The sequence below is a fragment of the Monodon monoceros genome, unplaced genomic scaffold (assembly GCF_005190385.1).
Source record: "Monodon monoceros isolate NGI ecotype Baffin Bay Population unplaced genomic scaffold, NGI_Narwhal_1 Super_Scaffold_12, whole genome shotgun sequence".
Lineage (NCBI taxonomy): Eukaryota > Metazoa > Chordata > Mammalia > Artiodactyla > Monodontidae > Monodon > Monodon monoceros.
In genome coordinates, this window is record NW_021703768.1 from 159,490,231 (window position 1) to 159,508,952 (window position 18,722).

The 18,722-nt window shown below is 57.6% G+C and overlaps 1 protein-coding gene across 6 annotated transcripts in view; it reads left to right on the forward strand.

Annotated features, from left to right (window-relative positions):
• The window catches only part of KDM4B (lysine demethylase 4B), a 129,198-nt gene that overhangs the window by 18,749 nt on the left and 91,727 nt on the right, over positions 1–18,722 (forward strand). For all 6 annotated transcript variants that reach the window (XR_003792546.1, XR_003792545.1, XR_003792544.1 and 3 more), the window contains exons 2-4: positions 5,059–5,161; positions 7,397–7,541; positions 15,648–15,813. Coding sequence is in view for 2 of the 6 variants with exons in the window: in XM_029215806.1 (XP_029071639.1) it covers positions 15,673–15,813 (141 nt within the window). In the remaining 4 variants the exon portion in view is untranslated. The remainder of the gene's footprint in view (positions 1–5,058; positions 5,162–7,396; positions 7,542–15,647; positions 15,814–18,722) is intronic.

Consider the following 18,722-nt stretch of genomic DNA (forward strand, 5'->3'; position numbering starts at 1 on the left):
AGGACCACATTGGCTGGATCACTGTAGCTTTGTCACCCCGAGTTATTTTATATCTAGTCTCTGGGGCGGACGTTAAAGAAAAATGATATGGTTCTTACATTTCCAGGAGATGAGATCAGAGCCTTCCTGGGATTGGGATCCAGACAACCCAGGGTGCCCGCCACCTCCCTAGCTGGGCCATTGCCACTTCCGCAGTTGGATTTTGTTGTCTGTGAGGATACAGAGGATTTGGTGAGATATTTGTAAACGAGAGGCTCTTTTCCCAGTCTGTAAAGACTGATGAAAATGTCAGCTCTTCAGGTCTCTCAAACAGGAAGCATCTGAAACTTGCGTTCAGCAGGTTGGGTCTTTAATCAGTCCTGAAACTGGATTGCAGGCTGGCGTCAACTTGCTTTCTCTTTTCTTATCGGTTTGGATCTTTTTACAGCCAGACTCTCCTCTTCCAGCTAAAACCTGCTGTGCAGTGAACTTCAGAGGACGGAGATAGAGGTTGTTGTGGTTTTTTTGTTTGTTTTGTTTTAGTTTTTTTTTTTGCTTTTGATATTTTATTTTGAAATAATTTAAGAGGCATTGAAATGTTGCGGAGACAGTACAAAGAGTTCTCATGTACCTTTCAGCCACGTTGCCCTGATACTAACGCCTAACGTAACTGCGGAAGGATGACCTGAAGTAATAACAACAGATTTTATTAGGATCCCACTGGTTGTCCCTCTCAGCCCCTTTTCTGCCCAGGACCCAGCCCGGGACCACACGGTGCAGGCGTCAGGCTCCTTAGGCTCTTCCGGACTGGGGCCGTGTCTCAGTCTTTCCTTGTGTGTCGTGACCTTGACACTTCCGGAGAGCACTGGTGAGGGATTTTCTAGTGTCCCTCTCCTTGGCTTTGTTTCTCATGGTGACACGAAGGTTATGCATTTGAGGGAGGCTGCCCCAGGGCGATGTGCTGATGTGTCTCTTTGCCTGTGGGGTCAACCTTCACCCCTCGGTTAAGGTGGCACCTGCTTGGAGTCTCTGCCAGAAGGTTGCAGGTTCTTCCTCTGGGACCTCGCGAAAGCACACCTGCTTCTCATAAACATTTGCCTGTCAGTTTCAGCGTCTGCGGTGGATCTTTCCTGCAGCAGGGATTACCGTACAGATCTCACGGCGCATTTACGTTGCCTTCACTCCGTCTGCATTATGATCTAGAATTTTTTGTGGAAGAGAGCTATCCCTTCTCCCCCACTTCCGTTACATTTTGACTCTCACACCAGTAAGGGCCGGCGTGTGTTTATGGCACTCTGTGGGTTTATAGTCGGGCCTGTCACTTCCACTTGTTGGCCTCGCTGTCCTCGCTTTGGTCGTCCGGTGCCCCTTCACTGTGCTCACGTCCTCCCGGGAGTCCCCATCTTCTATGAGTATTTCCACCCTCCCTGCTCCCATGAGGGGCTCCAGCTCACCTTGGGAGCAGCGGGGAGCAGGCCGAGTTGGGCGCTGAGCCCTCCTGGATCAGATAACACACACAGGCGAGGAGGGCTCCCTGCCTTTGTGGGCGGAAGCTGCCCGTCAGCTCTCTGCCTCTTGGACCCCGGGCCCAGCTCCCGGGCCACCGTGGGCGGTGTGGGTGGACCCATCCCGAGGGCTAGCCCTAGGTGGCCCAGAGCTGTTAGGACCAGGGGCCCAGCTACTCCTGCCCGGGGTGGGGAGGCCAGGCCTGTGGGGTCCCACAGGTGACAGCAGCCGGTGGCAGTTCCTGGTGCCTCAGCGTGTGGAGACAGCTGGCTCTTCCCCCTGTTCCTGCTGCTTCTTCCCGGCCCACCTGCCTGCCTTTTGCAGAGGGTGGAGGAGCCATCAGCGTCTGCGGGGCGGGCACCTCGGAAGAGTGACATCATCCGATTATCAGACGGCACCTTTTTAAAGGAGAAGTGGTCAGAGTGTGCCTCTTTGGGGTGGTGCTGTCTGAGGCCTTGGGTCGCTGCTCAGTCTGTCCCCTCACTGCAGCTGGACGCCCCCTGCCCACCCCGAGTTCTCTTTTCGGCGCCTGGCTTTCCCGGGAACCGCTACCAGGCCAGCGGCCCAGCCCTGCCAGCCTGGGCAGCAGGAGGCACCAGGGCCTTTCTGTTTTGTTTTCCTTTTAAAAATTACATAGACTTTATCGTTTAAACAGTTGTAGATTTATAGAGAAATTGAGAGCTCTAGGGAGAGTTCCCTACCCCCCTGACCCCGATACCCAGTCTCCCGTTATTCCGTTTTACATGAGGCGGATTCGTTTGTTGCAATCAGTGAACCTTATGAGTACATTCTCGTTGACTAGGGTCCTGCTTCATTCAGTTTGCCTTCTTTGCCCCTGTTGTCCTCTTCTGTCCCAGGACCCCGTCTGGGACCCCCGTGACATTCAGGTGTCTCGTCTCCTTGGGCTCCTCTGGGCTGTGATGGTTCCTCAGACTTCCCTTGTTCTCGATGCCCTTGACGGGTTTGAGGAGGACTGTGGCCAGAGATTTTGTAGAATCTCCCTCAGTAGGAACTTGTCTGCTGTTTTTCTCACGGTTACACTGGGGCGCTGGGTGCTGGGAGGAGGACCACCTGTGAAGGGCCGTCTCATCCTTCATCTCGGGGTGCCTGCCGTCAACGTGACTCATCACTGCTGGTGTTGACCTTGGTCCCCTGGCTGAGGTCGTGCTGCTCAGGTGTCTCCACTGGAAGGTCACACCTCCCCCCTTTCCATACTGTCCCTCTTGAAAGGAAGTCACTGTGCCCAGCCCACACTTAAGGGCCCCCTGATGCCTCAGCCCTGGCTGCCCTGTGCTGAGTGGGCTGTGGCCAGGCCCCTGGTGTCTCAGGGCCTCCAGGGTGGTGACAGGCTGGCTACGGGGAGCCCTCAGTCCTTGCGGGAGCAGGGGAGGCGGGTGAACCTAGCCCCGCGTGGACATAGGTCAGGGTGGACAGAGGCCTTAACTTGGCTGTGGCCTGAGGGCTGAGCCTTAACCTCAACCACAGAGCTTCCAGCCTCCTATTTTGGGGTCAATGCTGTCATCCCCCAGAGCACGAAGGCAGGAGGACCCCGCAGCCATGGGCAGCAGCAGACTGGGGTCTGTCCAGCCGAGGACCACAGGCTCGGGTGGCCTTTGCCTTGCAGCCCACGTGCTGTGCGTGGGGTGGCCCATCGTCCATCTGGGGAGACAGTGTGCAAAGAGGTAGTGACAAGTGACCAGGGAGACACGTGACCCCATCAGATGTGAGTGAAAGTCAGGCCAGCTATTCTCAGCAGGGAGGCCTGCGGGCAGTGGGGGTGAGAAGGTCCCTCTCCTCTGTCATCGGGTGATGTACGTGGAAGCCGCCGGATCAGTCTCCCTTTGCTGCGGTAACAAATGACCACAGACTCAGTGACTTAAAACAATGCGCGTTTATCATCTCACCGCCCTGGCCGCCAGAAGTTCGACATGGGTCTCACTGGGCTAGGATCAAGGTGTGGGCAGGGCTGATTGATCCTGTGGAGGCGCCAGGGAAGAATCGGTTCTTCACCATTTCCAGCTTCTAGAGGTGCCGCATCCTCGGCTGGGGGCCCCTCCTCCGTCTTCAGAGCGCATCGCTCTGACCTCTGCCTCTGTCATCAGTTCTTCTCTGACTCTCACCCTCTCGCCTCCCTCTTAGAAGGACTCTGGGGATGACACTGGGCCCCCTGATAATGCAGGATCATCTTCCATCTCGAGATCCTTAACTTGGACTTCCCAGCGGTCCAGCGGATAAGACTCCGCACTTCCAATGCAGGGGGCCGGGTTCGATCCCTGGTCGGGAAGCTAAGATCCCATGTGCGGCGCGACCAAAAAAAAGAAGAAAAAAGATGTAAAAAAAAAAGATCCTTAACTTCATCCCATCTGCAGTCTCTTGTCACCAAGGAGAGCATAGTCACAGCTCCCGGGGATTAGGATGGGGACATCCTTGGGGGCCATTGTTCCACCAGCCACAGCCATGTGGAGACATGCCAGATTAATTGAACCCCCAGACTTCTGCTCTTGTCGCTGTCAGGGGCTGGCGGGGCTGCGGAGCAGGGCAGGTGGCAGCGGCCGAGGAGCCCTTGGGACTACACGTGGCCCCAGGCGGCTTAGCTGGTCCAGAGGAAGAGGCGAATGCCCGAGGGCCGGTCATTCCACAGCTCGGTATGGCCTTTCAGCCCAGGGGCTGGCACCTGTTAGAAGACAGTGAAATCAATGTAGTGGGTTGTGCCCAGTAATTTTAAAAACCTGATTAAAAAAAAAGGTAGAAAAGATCAACACATGTTGCCTGTTTTTGGGACTTGTGCTATTTAAAGCTCCTGGTGAGTTAGGGAAGGTGTGCAGGACCAAGTTCCACACCCCCAGGGCACCCTGGCTGAGCTGCCCTGCAGCCAGGTCGGCCCCCAGCAGCTAGTCCAGCTTTAGGCAGCATGTGCAAAGGCACAGGGGCAGGGAGGGTCCGGCAGACGCCGAGCCGTCAGCTCAGCTCAGGTGTCTGGGAGGTAGGGGCGGGGAGCCCAGTGAGTCGGGGCAGCTGGAGCCCAGATTGTCAGAGGCCCTGGGGCCACACCCCACGTTTAGAGTCTTGTCCTGTGTCCATTCAGCAAGTGACCCTGAGCCTGGCTGTGAATGCCGTGGTGGGGACCCTGCCCCCTGTGGGGTCTCAGCTGCACGGCGCCTGCCACGCTCTGCCCTGTGCTCTCTGCCCCCCTTGGGTGTAGATGGCGGTCACCACGCGGCAGTTCCTGTCCGACTGTCCTCCTTGGAGGGGCACCTTGCCTGCCTGCAGGGGGGTTCGGAAGAGGCAGAACTTCCTGTAAACCTCTCAGGAGTGCCTGTACCTTAAGGTTTCCAGAAGCATCATTGGTCTGATTTGATTGTGTTTGGAGGCAATTGCTTCCTCAGCTACCGATGTTTAGGAGCTGAGAGCTTAAAATGGGCCGTCGCTGGAAGCCTTTAGTGGGGCGGGTGCTCATGGTTGTGGATTTTCATGTTCTTGGAAACATCAGAACAGAGGCAGGCATCCCTGGGCTGCACGCTGCTGCTAGGAGTGTAATTTTAGTTAATTGTGCTTTTGTTTTGCACATTTTAGGAACCATCGCCATTGCTGGAACCTGACAGAAACCCTAACAGAAGCCGGTTATTGGACCATCTCCCTGCAGCCTCACTCCCCACTGTGTACCAGGAACCTTGCAGTAAGTACGTGTGCGGGCCCCCGGCCCCAGGGCTGCTGGTGGAGGAGGCGGCCCTGTTTGGTTCTGAGCTCCTGGGGTGTCCAGGGGCCAGATGCCCCTAGAGGAGCCTAGACCTCTCAGCGTGGCTGTGCTGGATGTGCCTTCTCTCCGCGTCTGCACTCTGGCCCCTCAGCATCTGAACACCTGTCCCTCACTTCTAGAAGCCCTGAGAACCATAGTGGGTTTGGGGGGACTCCAGGATGGCCCAGGATGAGCTGCCCTATCTGTGTCGTGTCCCTGGGCAGGACACCACTTCTGGCTTCACCGAGGGGCATGTTCACCCCACCTCACACCCTGCGGGAGATGATGATCAGTCACAGGGAGAGGGGAGGGTCTTCAAAAATGGAGGATTATTATTATTATTTTTTAAAAGTAATTAGTTAATTATTTTTGGTTGCATTGGGTCTTCGTTGCTGTGTGCGGGCTTTCTCTAGTTGAGGCGAGCGGGGCCTGCTCTTCGTTGCGGTGTGCGGGCTTCGCACTGCGGTGGCTTCTCGTTGCGGAGCACGGGCTGTAGGTGTGCGGGCTTCAGTAGTTGTGGCTCGTGGGCTCCAGTAGTTGTGGCTCACGGGCTTAGCTGCTCCGTGGCATGTGAGATCTTCCCGGACCAGGGTTTGAACCCGTGTCCCCTGCATTGGCAGGCGGGTTCTTAATCACTGCGTCACCAGGGAAACCCTGGAGGATTATTTTTCAATGCTTTGAAAAGAATCCCATGACCCAGCTGCTTCTGGGTTTCAGCTCCAGGGTGTCCCCCTTCTCCTGGACTTTTCTAATTAAGCAGGGACAGAGGGTTCACAGAGGTGGCCTCTGGAGGTGGCCCAAGGGGGGTCACTGGTAAGAAAAGAGGGAGCAGCCTGAGCCCCTCATGGCTGGCACCCACGGGCAGGGGCACCCAGGTGGAGGGGCACTCAGCGTGGGACAAGCAGTTCCCGTGCTCCTGGCCACAGCGAGGAGAGCTGGCTGAGCGAGAAGGGCTTGTGTTCAGTGTTGACCTTGGACGAAGCCTCCTCCCAAGGCCACGTGGCTAATGAGGGCTCAGTGTGGACTAGAACGTGGCCTTGTCTGTTCTGCCACGATTTAGGAACCCAGGAATTGGGCCGTGAAGCTCAGGTTCCCCTTTACAAGCGGTGGAGTGCAGGTTTTGTTCCTTAAAGGGGAGATTTCAGGCATCTGGGTCAGGGGCCGGCAAACTGCGGCCCGAGGACCACTCGGCCCATTGTGTGTTCTTGTAAATAAAGCCTTATCGGCGCACAGCTGCTTCTGTTCACTTGCACCTTCCTCCTCACGGTGGTGGAATTGCGTGGTTGTGACAGAGGCCGCGTGCCTGCAAAGCTGCAAGCTGTTTACCGTGTGGTCCTGCACAGAGAAGGTGGGCCGTCCCCAGTCCCTGCCAGCTTGTCACTGTCTGGGGCTGGGTGGACCAGGCCCTCGTCGACTGGTTTAGAAATGGTCAGTTCTGACTGTGTGTCCCAAAGCGTTGCTTTACCCTTAAAACTCACGCTTTCTTACAAGACAGTCAAGTCCCTGAAACTCGGTTATCCTCTCTGTATCCCCATCTGCACGACACATTCTGCGTACGTAGCTCGCCCTGTGCGGTTAACTTTTTAGTAATCCCTCACAAGGATGCTAGTCATCTCCCTCTGTCAACCCATTTTATAGCTGGAGAGACTGAGCACCATCCCTGAAAGGTGTGAGAATGTTCTGGGCTGGGGGAAGAGTGGGAGGCGGAAATGAGTGAGGTCACGGGCACCTTCCCCAAAAGGCCTCAGGCGTTCGCGGAGATCAGGGTGCTCGTGACAAATGGGACAGGTTGACTGCGGTCTGGCAGGTCCCAAACAGGCTGCCTTGGACTTCAAAAAAATTAAGTTTTGGTAGAGATGTAATTACATGCTATAATGGTCACACCTCCAAGTATACAATTCAGGGAATTCCCTGGCGGTCCAGTGGTTAGGACTCCGCACTTCCACTGCCATGGGCACAGGTTCAATCCCTGGTCAGGGAACTAAGATCTCACAAGCTGCACAATGGAGTGGACTAATTAATTAATTAAAATAAAGTATGCAATTTAGTGGTTTTTAGTACGTTCACAGAGCTGTGCCGCCACCCCACCATCTAACTCCATCTAACTGCAGAGCACCGTTATCAACTCCCCAAAACCACTGTACATTAAGCAGGCACTCCCTCTCCCTCCCTCAGGCCCTGACAACCAGGAATCCACTCTCTGTGTCTGTGGATCGGACTGTTCTGGACGTTTCCCATCATTGGAATCACACACTGTGTGTCCTCCTCCGTCTGGCTTCTCTCACCAAGCATCGTGTTCTCAGGCTCCATCCACGTTGCAGTGAGTGTCAGTGCCTCTCTCCTTTTCATGGCTGAGAATGTGCCCGTGTGTGGAGGGACCACATTTGGTGTATCTGTCATCCGTAGATGGGCAGTCGTGTTGTTTCCGCTTTTGGGGTTTTATGAATGATGCTGCCGTGAACGTTCAGGTGTCTTGGTGGACGACACCTAGGGGTGGGATGGCTGGGTCAGATGGTGGCTCCATGCTTCGCCTTTCATGCTCCTGGCCGCCGTGGTTGGGTTCCTGTGAGTGTGAAGAAGCCTCTCCCAGCAGGTCCCGCTCCACCCTGTCTCGTTAGGAGCAGGATCTGAGCTGGAGACACGCGGGTTCAGTTCCAAGCAGAATAGCTCCACGCGGGAGGGAGAGTGCAGGCCGCCCCAGGCTGTGGGTGGGCTTCTCACCCAGCCTTCTTCCTGCCCTGCGCCCTCCCGGTTCTTTGCTCTTTCGCTCATTTACTTCATTGTAAGGATTTCTTCCTCCTCAACATATTGCTTGGCCTGTTTTTTCAGGTCTGGTAGCTTTTTCCTGCCTTTTTTTTTGTGTGTGTGAAAAAAGCACCCAGTTTTGCATCTGTGAGCACAGACAGGTGACGTCTCCGGGCTAATAAAAGATGCCCCTGTCATGGGCTGTGGGCGGCCCCGCCGTGGGCACTTCCTCCGGGAGGGTTGTGACAGAGAGAGCTTTTTTCTTTAAAGTTCAAAGGTATACTAAAGATCAAGAGAAGAAGGTGGCCTCAGCGCCGATTTTTAGGAGGAGAGGCGTGATAAACGTTCCTTGTTTGCCTCCGTCTGTTTTGAGCAAGGCCCCCGACCACGGGGGACGTGTTGCTATTTATTCATTCATTTTCTCTCTGCAGTTTGGGGGGTACCTAGGTGGAAGGATTGGGTGTTGAACCAGGACACTGTCATTTTAGAGTCACGCGAGGTTGTGACTCAGACCACGATATTCATGGGACTTTGCCCCGTGTGGCTTCTTGAGGCTTCCGTGGCCAGCGCTGTTGGCCCTGCAGCATCTTCCTAAAGCGTGGCCCTGATCGTCGCGTGGCCCTGATTGTCGCGGTCCCCAGGTGCCGCACACTTGCTCTGGGATTAGCGAAGGGGCTCTGGCAGTGTGGGGGGATCGGGCTGAGCCGGGCCCCTGGGGATTCCCAGGGCCTGCCCTTCCCATGCCCAGGCCTCCTGCGGATGGGGCTCCCGGGGGCTCCCCAGGCCATCATGCAACCCAGCTTGTGGTTCACGTCTCCTGGCTCCTCCCCACAGTTCGGCCGAGTGTCTTGGGGGCTGACGAGGTGTGAGCATTGGCACCAACGTGAAGATGCAGGCCAAGGTTGTCTGGGGCGCGAGCGGCCAGAAAGGTCTCCTTCGGCATCACTGGGGCCTCTGGCTGTGCCCATGAGTCAGCTCTGCGGCCAGAGGGTGGCTCCAGGCTCTGTGCTCTGGGGCGCTGTGCATGTCTGAGTCGTGGGGAGGACGCGGGGGTCATGTTGCAGCCCACTGGGTATCTCTTGGTCCCCTTCGTCCTCTTCTTGAAACTGTGCTTTTGTCTGAGCGACTAGGCAGATGTGCTTGTCTTTCCAGGACGCATCTCACAGCAGCGGTCCCCTGTGGGAGGGGCATGGTGACTGTTACTTATCTCTTTGTGTGATGGATTTTTCACGTGGCTTTTGAGGCAGAGGGAATAGCGCTCCTTGAGGTGCCCACACCCTAATTGTGGAACCTGTGAAGATGCTCCCTGACATGAGAGGGACTCTGCAGCCTGGATGAAGTTAAAGATCTGGAGATGGGTGCTCACCCTGGATTAGCCAGGCGGTCCAATGTCATCACAGGGGTCCTTCTAAGAGGGAGGCAGGGGGGTCAGAGTCAGAGAAGGGGATGTGGTGATGGAAGCAGTGGTCAGAGAAGAGAGGCAGAGAGAGACCGGAGATGCTGTGAGTATGCAGGAAGGGGCCTCGAGCCAGGGATGCGGTGCCTCTAGAAGCTGGAAAAGGCAGGAAACCTCCAGAAAGAGCACAGCCCACTTGAGATCCGGGAGGGACTCCTGGCCTCCAGAACTCGGAGATAAAGCTGTGCTGTTTCAGCCACTAGGTTTGTGGAGATTCGTTCGGCAGCAGTAGGGAACCAACGTGCAGGGCTGCGGGCGATTCTTCCTTTGTGCCTTTCGGAGTTGGCGTTGCTCAGATAAATGTTAGCGTGGTCCTGGCCTTGTGCGCGGGGCTACCCATCCGCTCCCCCCTGTGCCCACACAGCCCCGTCCGGCCAAGCTGCCTTCCTCACATCTCTTGTCCTCACATTTCTCAGTTGGCCCTTCTGACCTTGGCCTCCCGCCTTCCTGGCTCTGGGCTCTCTGTCTGCTTTGTCCCTCTCGTCACTGTGGCTGTTTCAGTCCAGCCAGTTCCGTGGGGTAGAGCCAGATCAAGGCTGGCATCCTTGCGTCCTTCGCAGGCTGCTCCTGGAGCCTGTGCTCCGCCCCCGGCCCGGGCTCTCCTGCTCCGTGGGGCCAGCACGATGACCGCCCCCCCCAACGCCGATTTGGCTCCACAGGCCAGGGGGCAGGGGGGACAAAGGGTTCTCTGACACTGGGGCTGGCGGGTACGGTGGGGCAGCACTAGTTGCCCCGAGCGCCCCCTGGGCTTCAGGCTCTGTGTGATCAGGGAGCATGCCCAGCTTGCAAGGAACCTGGGACGTAGGGGGTGCTCCCAGCAGAGAAGGATGAAGTGGAGGACGTTCTACCGCCAAGCTTTTCCCTGTATGAGGGCACCTGATGAGCTGCTCTCGGGACACGGTGATGGAGCGCCAGGCCCACACCCGGGGGCCGGGGACAGGGGCTGGGGGGCTCCCGTGCTGCCTTCACGGTGGGTTTCCTCTTGAGTCTTGGTGGAGGGGTGCTGGCTCCTCCTGGGGCCTGAGCCCGCTCAGGGGCCCCTCAGTCATCGTCTCCTGTTGGGAACTGGGCTGTGGTGGCAGGAACTGGGCCGAGATGGGAGCAGGGCCCGGGGCTGGCTGGGAGTCACGGGGAGGCTTGGGGCTTCACCTGATGACAGGTGGAGGGGAGGACCTGGGAGGAAGGAGCTGGGGGAGAGACACCCCCCGGGGCTGGGGCACAGGCCCCGCAGAGAAGAACTGGGGGCACTTTGTGCTCAGAGAGCCCGCGAATCCTTTTCAAGAACAGTGCACCCCTCAGAGTAAAGCTTTTAGTAGGGTGACATTTTCTTCAGAGGACGTACCTTCCCGCATATTGAATACTGTATTCTTGTCAAAACCCCAGAGTTGCAGATTCCAGCCATCCAGTTTCTGGAAAACATCTGCCATTGAACCTCAGAAACCCTTAGTCCCCAGAGCCCCTCAGCCAGGAGGATGTGGCTGCCTGTTGGGGAAATGGTGTCCCTTACCAGTCATCTTATTTCTGAATTCTGGCTCACGGACGGACAGACAGAGTGCACCCGGCTGTGGGAGACCCACGCCTTGGGGTGTCTCTCACCCCCCCTCTCCTGAGGCTCGCAGGCTCAGCGCACCCCGCTCTGTCGGGCTCCTGGCGGGGGGGCATCAGCCCAAGGCCGGAGTCCAGATCTGGAGAGCCTTCTGCACCCGGGAGGAGCAGCTGTCAGTTTGGGGCGGGAAAGACCCCCCGCCTGGTCACCGTGCTGCAGCACAGGTCGGGTGGTAGCCTCCACGGGGTGGCCAGTGTTCCCCATAGCCCAGCCCGTGAGTCCCCCAGTTTGAAGGCCACTGGGGGAGGTGCTGGTGCAGCAGCCCAGGAGGGCCTCTCTGGGCTGGACTCGTTTGTTGGGACCCAGAGAGCAGGTGGAGCCCTCCTGTCACCTGTCTCTGGGTGAGGAGCAGCCGTCCAGGACAGCTGGGGAACCGCCCCTCCACGCGTGATCACACTCATCCGTCCCAGGCGGCGGGCTGCGAGGGCTGGGCGGGCGTCAGGCCAGGAAGGCCAAGGCGTGCAGGGTCTCCCCGTACACAGAACTTAAGAAAAATCATCGCTTTATTGAGAGGTAATTCACAAAGCAGACAGTTCCATCCATTTAGAATGTGTAAAATTCAGTGGTTGCAGCCTATAGGCATGCCTGCTGTCAGCCTCAGAATCAGGAGTGGGAAGAAAGGGCCGCTCTCTTTCCTATTAGAGGCTTCAAGGGCTGGGCCGGGGCGGGGGCGGGGACAGGGACCCACCAAGTGTCTCTGGAGGCCGCACTTCCTGTTAGAGAAGGAACCCAGAAGACGCCTCCTCCGTGGCCGGGCTGCAGGGTGTCCTCTGTCTCTCGTGGGGTGGGGGCTTGGCTCTGGGGGAGCCCTTCTGCGGGCTGAGGAGTTGAAGGCTCCAGGCACCCACGCTGCCAGGCAGCCAGAGGTTTTGTTTATTTATTATTTTTTTTTGGCAAGTGCAGAACTTTCTTCTTTCCTTCTCCCCTACCCTAATCTCTGTTTCTTTTCTGGGGGTAACAGCTATATTGAGATAGAATCCACCCGCCAACCAGTTCTCCCACTTACAGCACACGATTTTTTTAGCGAATTCAGAGTCCTGCAGCCTTCACCACAATCAACTTTGGAACATTCCCATCACTCCATAAAGAAACCCAGACCTCTTAGCCTGCAGTGGCCTTCTGTGCCTGGCTTCTCTCGCTGAGCATCGTGTTCTCAGGGTCCATCCATGTTGTAGTGAGTGTCAGTACTTCTCTCCCTTTCGTGGCTGATTGATGTGCCCGTGTGTGGAGGGACCAGTTTGTGTACCGTTATCTGTTGATGGACACTCGGGTTGTCTCCACCTTTTGGCTGTTGTGAATCATGCTGCTGTGAACATGCGTGTACAAGTTTTTGTGCGGACACATGTTTTCACTTCTCTTGGGTGTATACCTAGGAGTGGGATTGCTGGCTTGTGTGGTCAGTTCCATGTTTAACTTTTCGGGGGGCTGCCCCATTTTTACGTTCCCACCAGCTGGGAGTCAGGGTTCCAGTTTCTCACCAACACTTGTTGTTATCTGCTTTTTCACTCTAGCCGCCCCAGTTGGGGGAGGTGTGTGTCACTCTTGTTTAGATTTGCACTCCTCTGATGGCTGATCACTCAAGCATCTTTTCATGTGCTTACTGGCCGTTTGAGTCTCCTCTTTGGAGAAATGTCTATTCAAGTCGTTGGCCCACTTTTTAATTGTGCTGCTTGTCTTTTTACGATGAAGTTGTTAGAACCTCGCATTTTGGGCGTGGCACTGTCTGGTTAAGAGCACATTCCTTTTGTTATTTTTAAAGTATGTGCACGTCTGATTTTTATTTGCCCTCCTTCAAAAAATGTGTCAAGGGTTATGGAGTGTTGGGATTATAAACCATTTGAATTTTCTTCTTTATATTTACCTACTAAAAACTTTACTGCAACCGGCACGAATAAGACAAAAAAAAAAAAAAGAAAACTGCACATGATCCACTGCTGAGCTGAATCTGGATGACAGCGGTGGCTGGAGAAGCATATCATGCCAGGTGCAGTGCAGGAAACTCTACCTGCTGTAGTATCACCTGCTTGCTCCCCCTGCCCCCCATGGAAAAGCGCTCCTGCGGTTATGTTTAATGGGCGAGAGAACTCGTGTGGGCAGGACCCTGGGGCTGCCCCCCGTCTGCCCAGGACAGGCTGGTCTTGGGGGGAGACGGGGGTCCTGCCCCACCTCATTTCCCACCAACAGTGCCTTGTGGGAGGGCAGGCGGCAGCATCCGTGGCAGGGTGGGCCTCTCTCGTGGTGACACAGCTGGCCTTGAGGGGGAGCCTGGGTCGTCCTCCCCTGCTGGGACCGGCCTGGCCAAGAGGAGAGTTGCTGTTGCAGGTGGTCCTGGTGCCCATCACCCACAGCGGGTGGCGATGTGTTGGGAGACTGGCATGGTCGCAGCAGAGCTGGGCTTCCAGGCACGCGCGACGCCCCCTTGTGAACTGTGCAGAGTGGACACACCACCCACATAAAACGTGGAGAGCAGGGCCGGGGGCTATTAAGTGCCGATGTGTCCGCCGCTTCCGAATCTGGGCACCATCCGTGGCGGGCTGCGGAGCTGGCCTCTGGCCCTTTGCCCGGCCGTCGGGGGCTTGGGACGAGGAGCTGAGACCCGGGTGATGGTGTTCCGGCTGCAGGCCTCAGAGGACGCGTTTGATGGCCATGCAAGACGGGTGGGCGGCACGGACCCCCTCTGCTGCTCTGTGCGGGCAGGGGTGGTGGGTACAGGGAATCTGGGCGGGTGGGGAGGTGGGGTTGACAGGACCAGGCAGCTCGGGTGGCAGGCGCACGAGGAAGGCTGGCGAGCGATGGCTACGGCCGGTCATCTGTACTGTCCCCGCTGTGTCCTGTCCCGGGTCCTTGCCCCGGGAGGCCTCCCTCCCTACGCCCCTGTGCCTCCCTTCACAGTCCTTAGCCCAGCTCAGGTCCACACCCATGTTCCCAGATCATCGGGTCGGGCCTGTCCCCCCGGGGCCTTGAGCTCCCTTAGGACAGCGGAGGCCCCGGGTGAGCCCCGTGTGGCTGGGTCTGGGCTGGAGGGGAGAGGGCAGCTGGCTTCTGGGGGCTCAGGTGGGGAGTCAGGCGCTGGGCCCCGGCTGTGGGGTGGGGAGAGGGGGGGGGACGGCGTGGTGGTCCATCTCGAGGGCTGGTCAGCCTGGCCGCGGCCTGGGCCCTCTGGTGCCTGCTGGTCCGCAGGGGGGTTTGTGATGACCCTTCCCCTTTATAAACCCGTGTGACCTCGGTGGTTCCCTGTGATCCCCCTCAGAGCTGTTGTCACACGGTCCCGGGCACCCGTGGCCTGCCCTGTGGACCGCAGCTTCGGCTGCCCTGCGAGGAGGAGTGACAGAGGCTCCTGTGCACACAGGGTGGAGGGGCCCGGGGTCCCAGCCCGGATGCAGTGGTGACCCCGTGTGTGCCAGGACCTCCGGGGTCCCCAGCAGTCCAGCCGTGAGTGTGATCTTCAGAGCGCGGCCTTAGCTGCCTACGCGCTGCCCTGTGCGCCCAGGCATGGGGTGGTTGAGGGCAGGACCTGAACCTGGTCTGGTATTCGCCTGGGCCTCCAGGTCTGTCCCAGGCAGCTGCCCGCCTCGGCTTCCGTTCCCGGGCTCGTGCTGCCCTCTAGCGCCCGCCGGGGGAGCGCCTTTGGGGAGCCAGTGGCTGCGTCTTGGCGACACGGACCCCCCCCCCCTCTACTTCCTGGACTGGCGGGCTTCCTGCCTTTCTCACTCCCCAGCTCACTTTGGGGTGGGGGGAGGTGGACTTGGTTAATTGTCCTCCAAGTTCTGGGTCTGCGTGCACTTGGGTTCTGACCTCTTTCCAGTCCTGGAGGGAGTCTGGTCTCCTCTTGTCCCAGCAGGGACCCTTCCCTAGAGTCTGTCCCCCAAGCCTCTTCCTCATTGGGGTGGGTCACCAGCCACCCCACTGGGCCCCCCTAACTCTCGTAACTCTTGGGACGGGCGGGGGCCTCTCCAGCCTGCAGCCTTGTCCCCTAGAGGAGCCCGATCCCCGCCACGCTCTGTGCCACGCTCTGTGCTGGATCGGCCAGGCGTGGTTATAGCCCAGGGTGACACGGCGGGAAACGAGCCTCTCTGGCCGGACCTCCTGCTCTCCTGGTTCCAGGTCCCGGCCTTGGGCAGCCTGTGGGTCATTGGGGCCTGGGTTCGCTGACAGCAGGCGGGCCAGTACTGGAGGGACCCACACACTGCTCCCCTGCTTGTGGCGGCCCCGCCCAAGGAGGGGTTCCCTGCTAGTGAAACACACAGGACCTCACTCACCTTCCCAGCCCCTCCCGTGCTTCTGCCTCTGGATTCCAGCTGTGAGGTCAATGCCAGTGAATCTGGATGAGGCCCTGATAAGAAAAGGTTTTATTTCCGAGGCCCCTTGTTTGAAATGTGTGCTCTGGCCTCCAGCATCGCATGGGCTCTTAGAACGGGCTACCTCTGTTAGTAATTCGTTGCAGTCATTTGGTCTTTTGTGCCAGAGAGAGTGATGAAGTGGCCCCCAGGCTCCCCTTGGCCCTGCTCAGCTGCGCGGCCTCTGTCCTTGGGGCCAGGTAGTTTGGGTGCCTCCTGGGGAGAAGGGAACCGGCCCGTGGCAGTGATGGAGGTGCTGACGCTCTCTTGTCTCCCTTGCAGGTGTGGCCGTCTCTCTGCTGCAGCCATGGGGTCCGAGGATCACGGGGCCCAGAATCCAAGTTGTAAAATCATGACGTTTCGCCCAACGATGGAGGAGTTTAAGGACTTCAACAAATACGTGGCCTACATCGAGTCCCAGGGGGCCCACCGGGCGGGCCTGGCCAAGGTGGGTGATGCCTCAGGCCCCTGTGCAGCTCTCCCCGGCCCTACCCTGTGCCCACCCAGGGGCAAGGGGCCTGAGAGGCACCCATTAGTCTGCTCATTGAGCCCCTCTGACCTGATTTATCCATGAACATATGTTCTTTCCCCAAGTCAGGCACAGTTCTGGGCACCGGGGTCCCCGAGGGCGCTGATCCGGGGTGGGACACAGAGCATCGTGGTGGGACCAGCAGCCGTCTCACCCCGTCAGGGGGGTCCCAGGGGAGTCGGTGCTGGGGAGGGCTTACTTTTTGCCTTTATATTCCTACTTAAACACATTTTTTTTGAGACTGTAACGCACGTATGAAGCGAGTTCAAGCATTGCGGCAGGGTAGGAGGGAGAATGAGTTCCCCCTCCACCCACCCTGACCCCGGCTCCTCTGCCTGGAGCGGCACGGCACTGATTCCTCGTGTCTCTTTTCACGGAGCATCACACATGGACGTGCATGTGCGTGTGTGCGTGTGTGAACACCGGCAGATAGCATGCCTGCCCACGCCTCTTCTGTGCGGGGAACAAACCTTGGGGACGGGTGCCGAGTTTCTTCATGTGCACGTGAACCTCTGTGTGTGAGGGTCTGCTCACCACATAATCTGGGAGATTTGTCCCCTGATTTGGGTTCTTCTAGTTGCCTCCTGTATGACCGGCACTTTATCTAATACCCAGCCCTCTATTATTTAAGCTGGGGTTCGCTAAGCCTTTTCTGCAAAGAGCCAGATAGTAAATATTTTCAGCTTCTTGGGCTGGACTGTCTGTGGCCACCACTCAGCTCTGCGGCCGGGGATGACCCACAACCCCACAAGCATGGCTGTGAGCACATGAAACCTGATTTATAGACACTGAAATGTGCATTTTGTAGAATTTTCACCTGTCCTGAAACAGCCTTCGTTTGTTATTTTCCCTCAACCATTTAAAAAATTTAAAAAAGGAATTCCCTGGTGGTCTAGTGGTGAGGGCTCTGCACTTTCACTGCCGAGGGCCTGGGTTCGATCCCTGGTCGGGGAACTAGGATCCCACAAGCTGCGTGGGGTGACCAAAAAATAAATAAGTAAGTAAGTAAAATTTTAAAAAGTAAAAAAGAATTAAAAACTTTTTTTTCAAAAAATGAAAAAAAACCCAGAAAGAATGCCAGCGTCAGCTCCGTGGCTGGACGGAAGCAGGTGGTGGGTGGTATTGGGCCGCGGGTCACAGCGGTCTGTCCCCAGACGGTGTCTGCAGCGAGGGGACAGGTGTGCTGGCCTTCCTCTGCCCACCTCCCCTGCCGGGTTTGCTTGGCTGTGCGACACCCATGCCTTTAATCTCAGCCGCACAGATGAGGAGAGAGGTGGGCCTGCAACACCTTACCTCCTTTCCCCTCTCCTTGATTTTCGTTCCTTGGGCCCCATGACAGCACTCACCCAGCAGAGCCTTCTCATCGGGGTCTGTGGCTCTGGAAGCCCCGGGCCTGGGTTCTTGCAGGTTCGGAGCCTCCCTCTGGGCTGGACCGATTGGCTGGGGTCGGTTGTCAGGTGCCCCTTTCCCTCAGGTGCCCCAGCTGGGGGCGGTGCGGGGGACTCAGAGGCCTGGTGCCCGTGGGGCTGGGCGTGGGGGGGTCCCCCCTTCACCTGGAACGTGTCCTGTCCCTCATCTCGTTCCGCGTTTGCCGGGACGCAGCGCCAGTTCTGTTTTTGGATCAAGTTGTCCCCTGTGCCAGGAGTCTTGGTAACCTCGTGGAGTGCTCCGTGGGCAGCACCTGCCACTTCCCCCGGCCCCTCTCCTTTCCCTCCTCCTCTGTCATCTCCGGCTTCGGCTTCCGGGCTGCTTCCAGCACCTTCTGTCCCTGGGCTGCTTTGGGCGCAGCCTCGTGTGGCGTCACCAAGTCTCCCCTGCACGTCCTCACCCCGGCTCTGCTCCTTCCCTTTTCTTCTCCTTTGCCGGCTCCTGCCTTTCCTTTGAGCCCCATGCCTCTGCTTTTAAGCCTTTAATTCCCGTGGACCAGTCTTCCGCTAACTTACTTGAATCCACGGGAAACCATTCGGACTGGATGTTTTTGTGAGGCGGATGTTTTTGTGAGGCAGATGTTTTCAGGGCACATTTTCACTCTGCCCTTTGTTTGTTTTTTTGGCTGTGTTGGGTCTTCGTTGCTGCGTGCGGGCTTTCTCTAGTTGTGGTGAGCGGGGGCTACTCTTCGCTGAGGTGTGCGGGCTTCTCGTTGTGGTGGCTCCTCTTATTGCGGAGCACAGGCATGCGGGCTTCAGTAGTTGTGGCACGAGGGCTCAGTAGTTGAGGCGCACGGGCTTAGTTGCTCCGCAGCATGTGGGATCTTCCTGGACCAGGGCTCGAACCCATGTCCCCTGCATTGGCAGGCGGATTCTTTACCACTGCGCCACCAGGGAAGTCCCCCTCTGCCCTTTGTTTGCATGTTCCATTCCACTCTTCTTAAGTGGTATTTTCTTTGCTGTTTTCTCTCTGGCAAGGGCAGTTCTCTCTGGAAGGGCACGGTGAGGGCGGGCAGGGACTGCTGGGAGCAGCTCCCCCGCTGTCGCTGAGAGATCCTGTGGGGACAGTCACGCCGACACACACACGTGCACCAGCATCCCTGCTCCCGTCAGGCAGTGACGGCGTGTAGGTGCCTCTAGCCCCTTGGGGCCTCCCTGCTACTGCGGGGACAGACGGGTCCAGGGAGGCACGTGCCACGGCCCTCGGTGCCCCCAGTTCCTTCCGACGTGGGCCGTCAGCCCTGAGGGCTGCCAGCCTCTTTGGAGAAGGGACACAGTGTCCTGCTGGCCTGAACGAGTTCTGTAGTCGCTGGGGTCCCCCTCACCCTGGTCTCATCAGCCTTGACCGTGCTTCTGTGTGTGTGTGTGTGTGTGTGTGTGTGTGTGTGTGTGTGTGTGTGT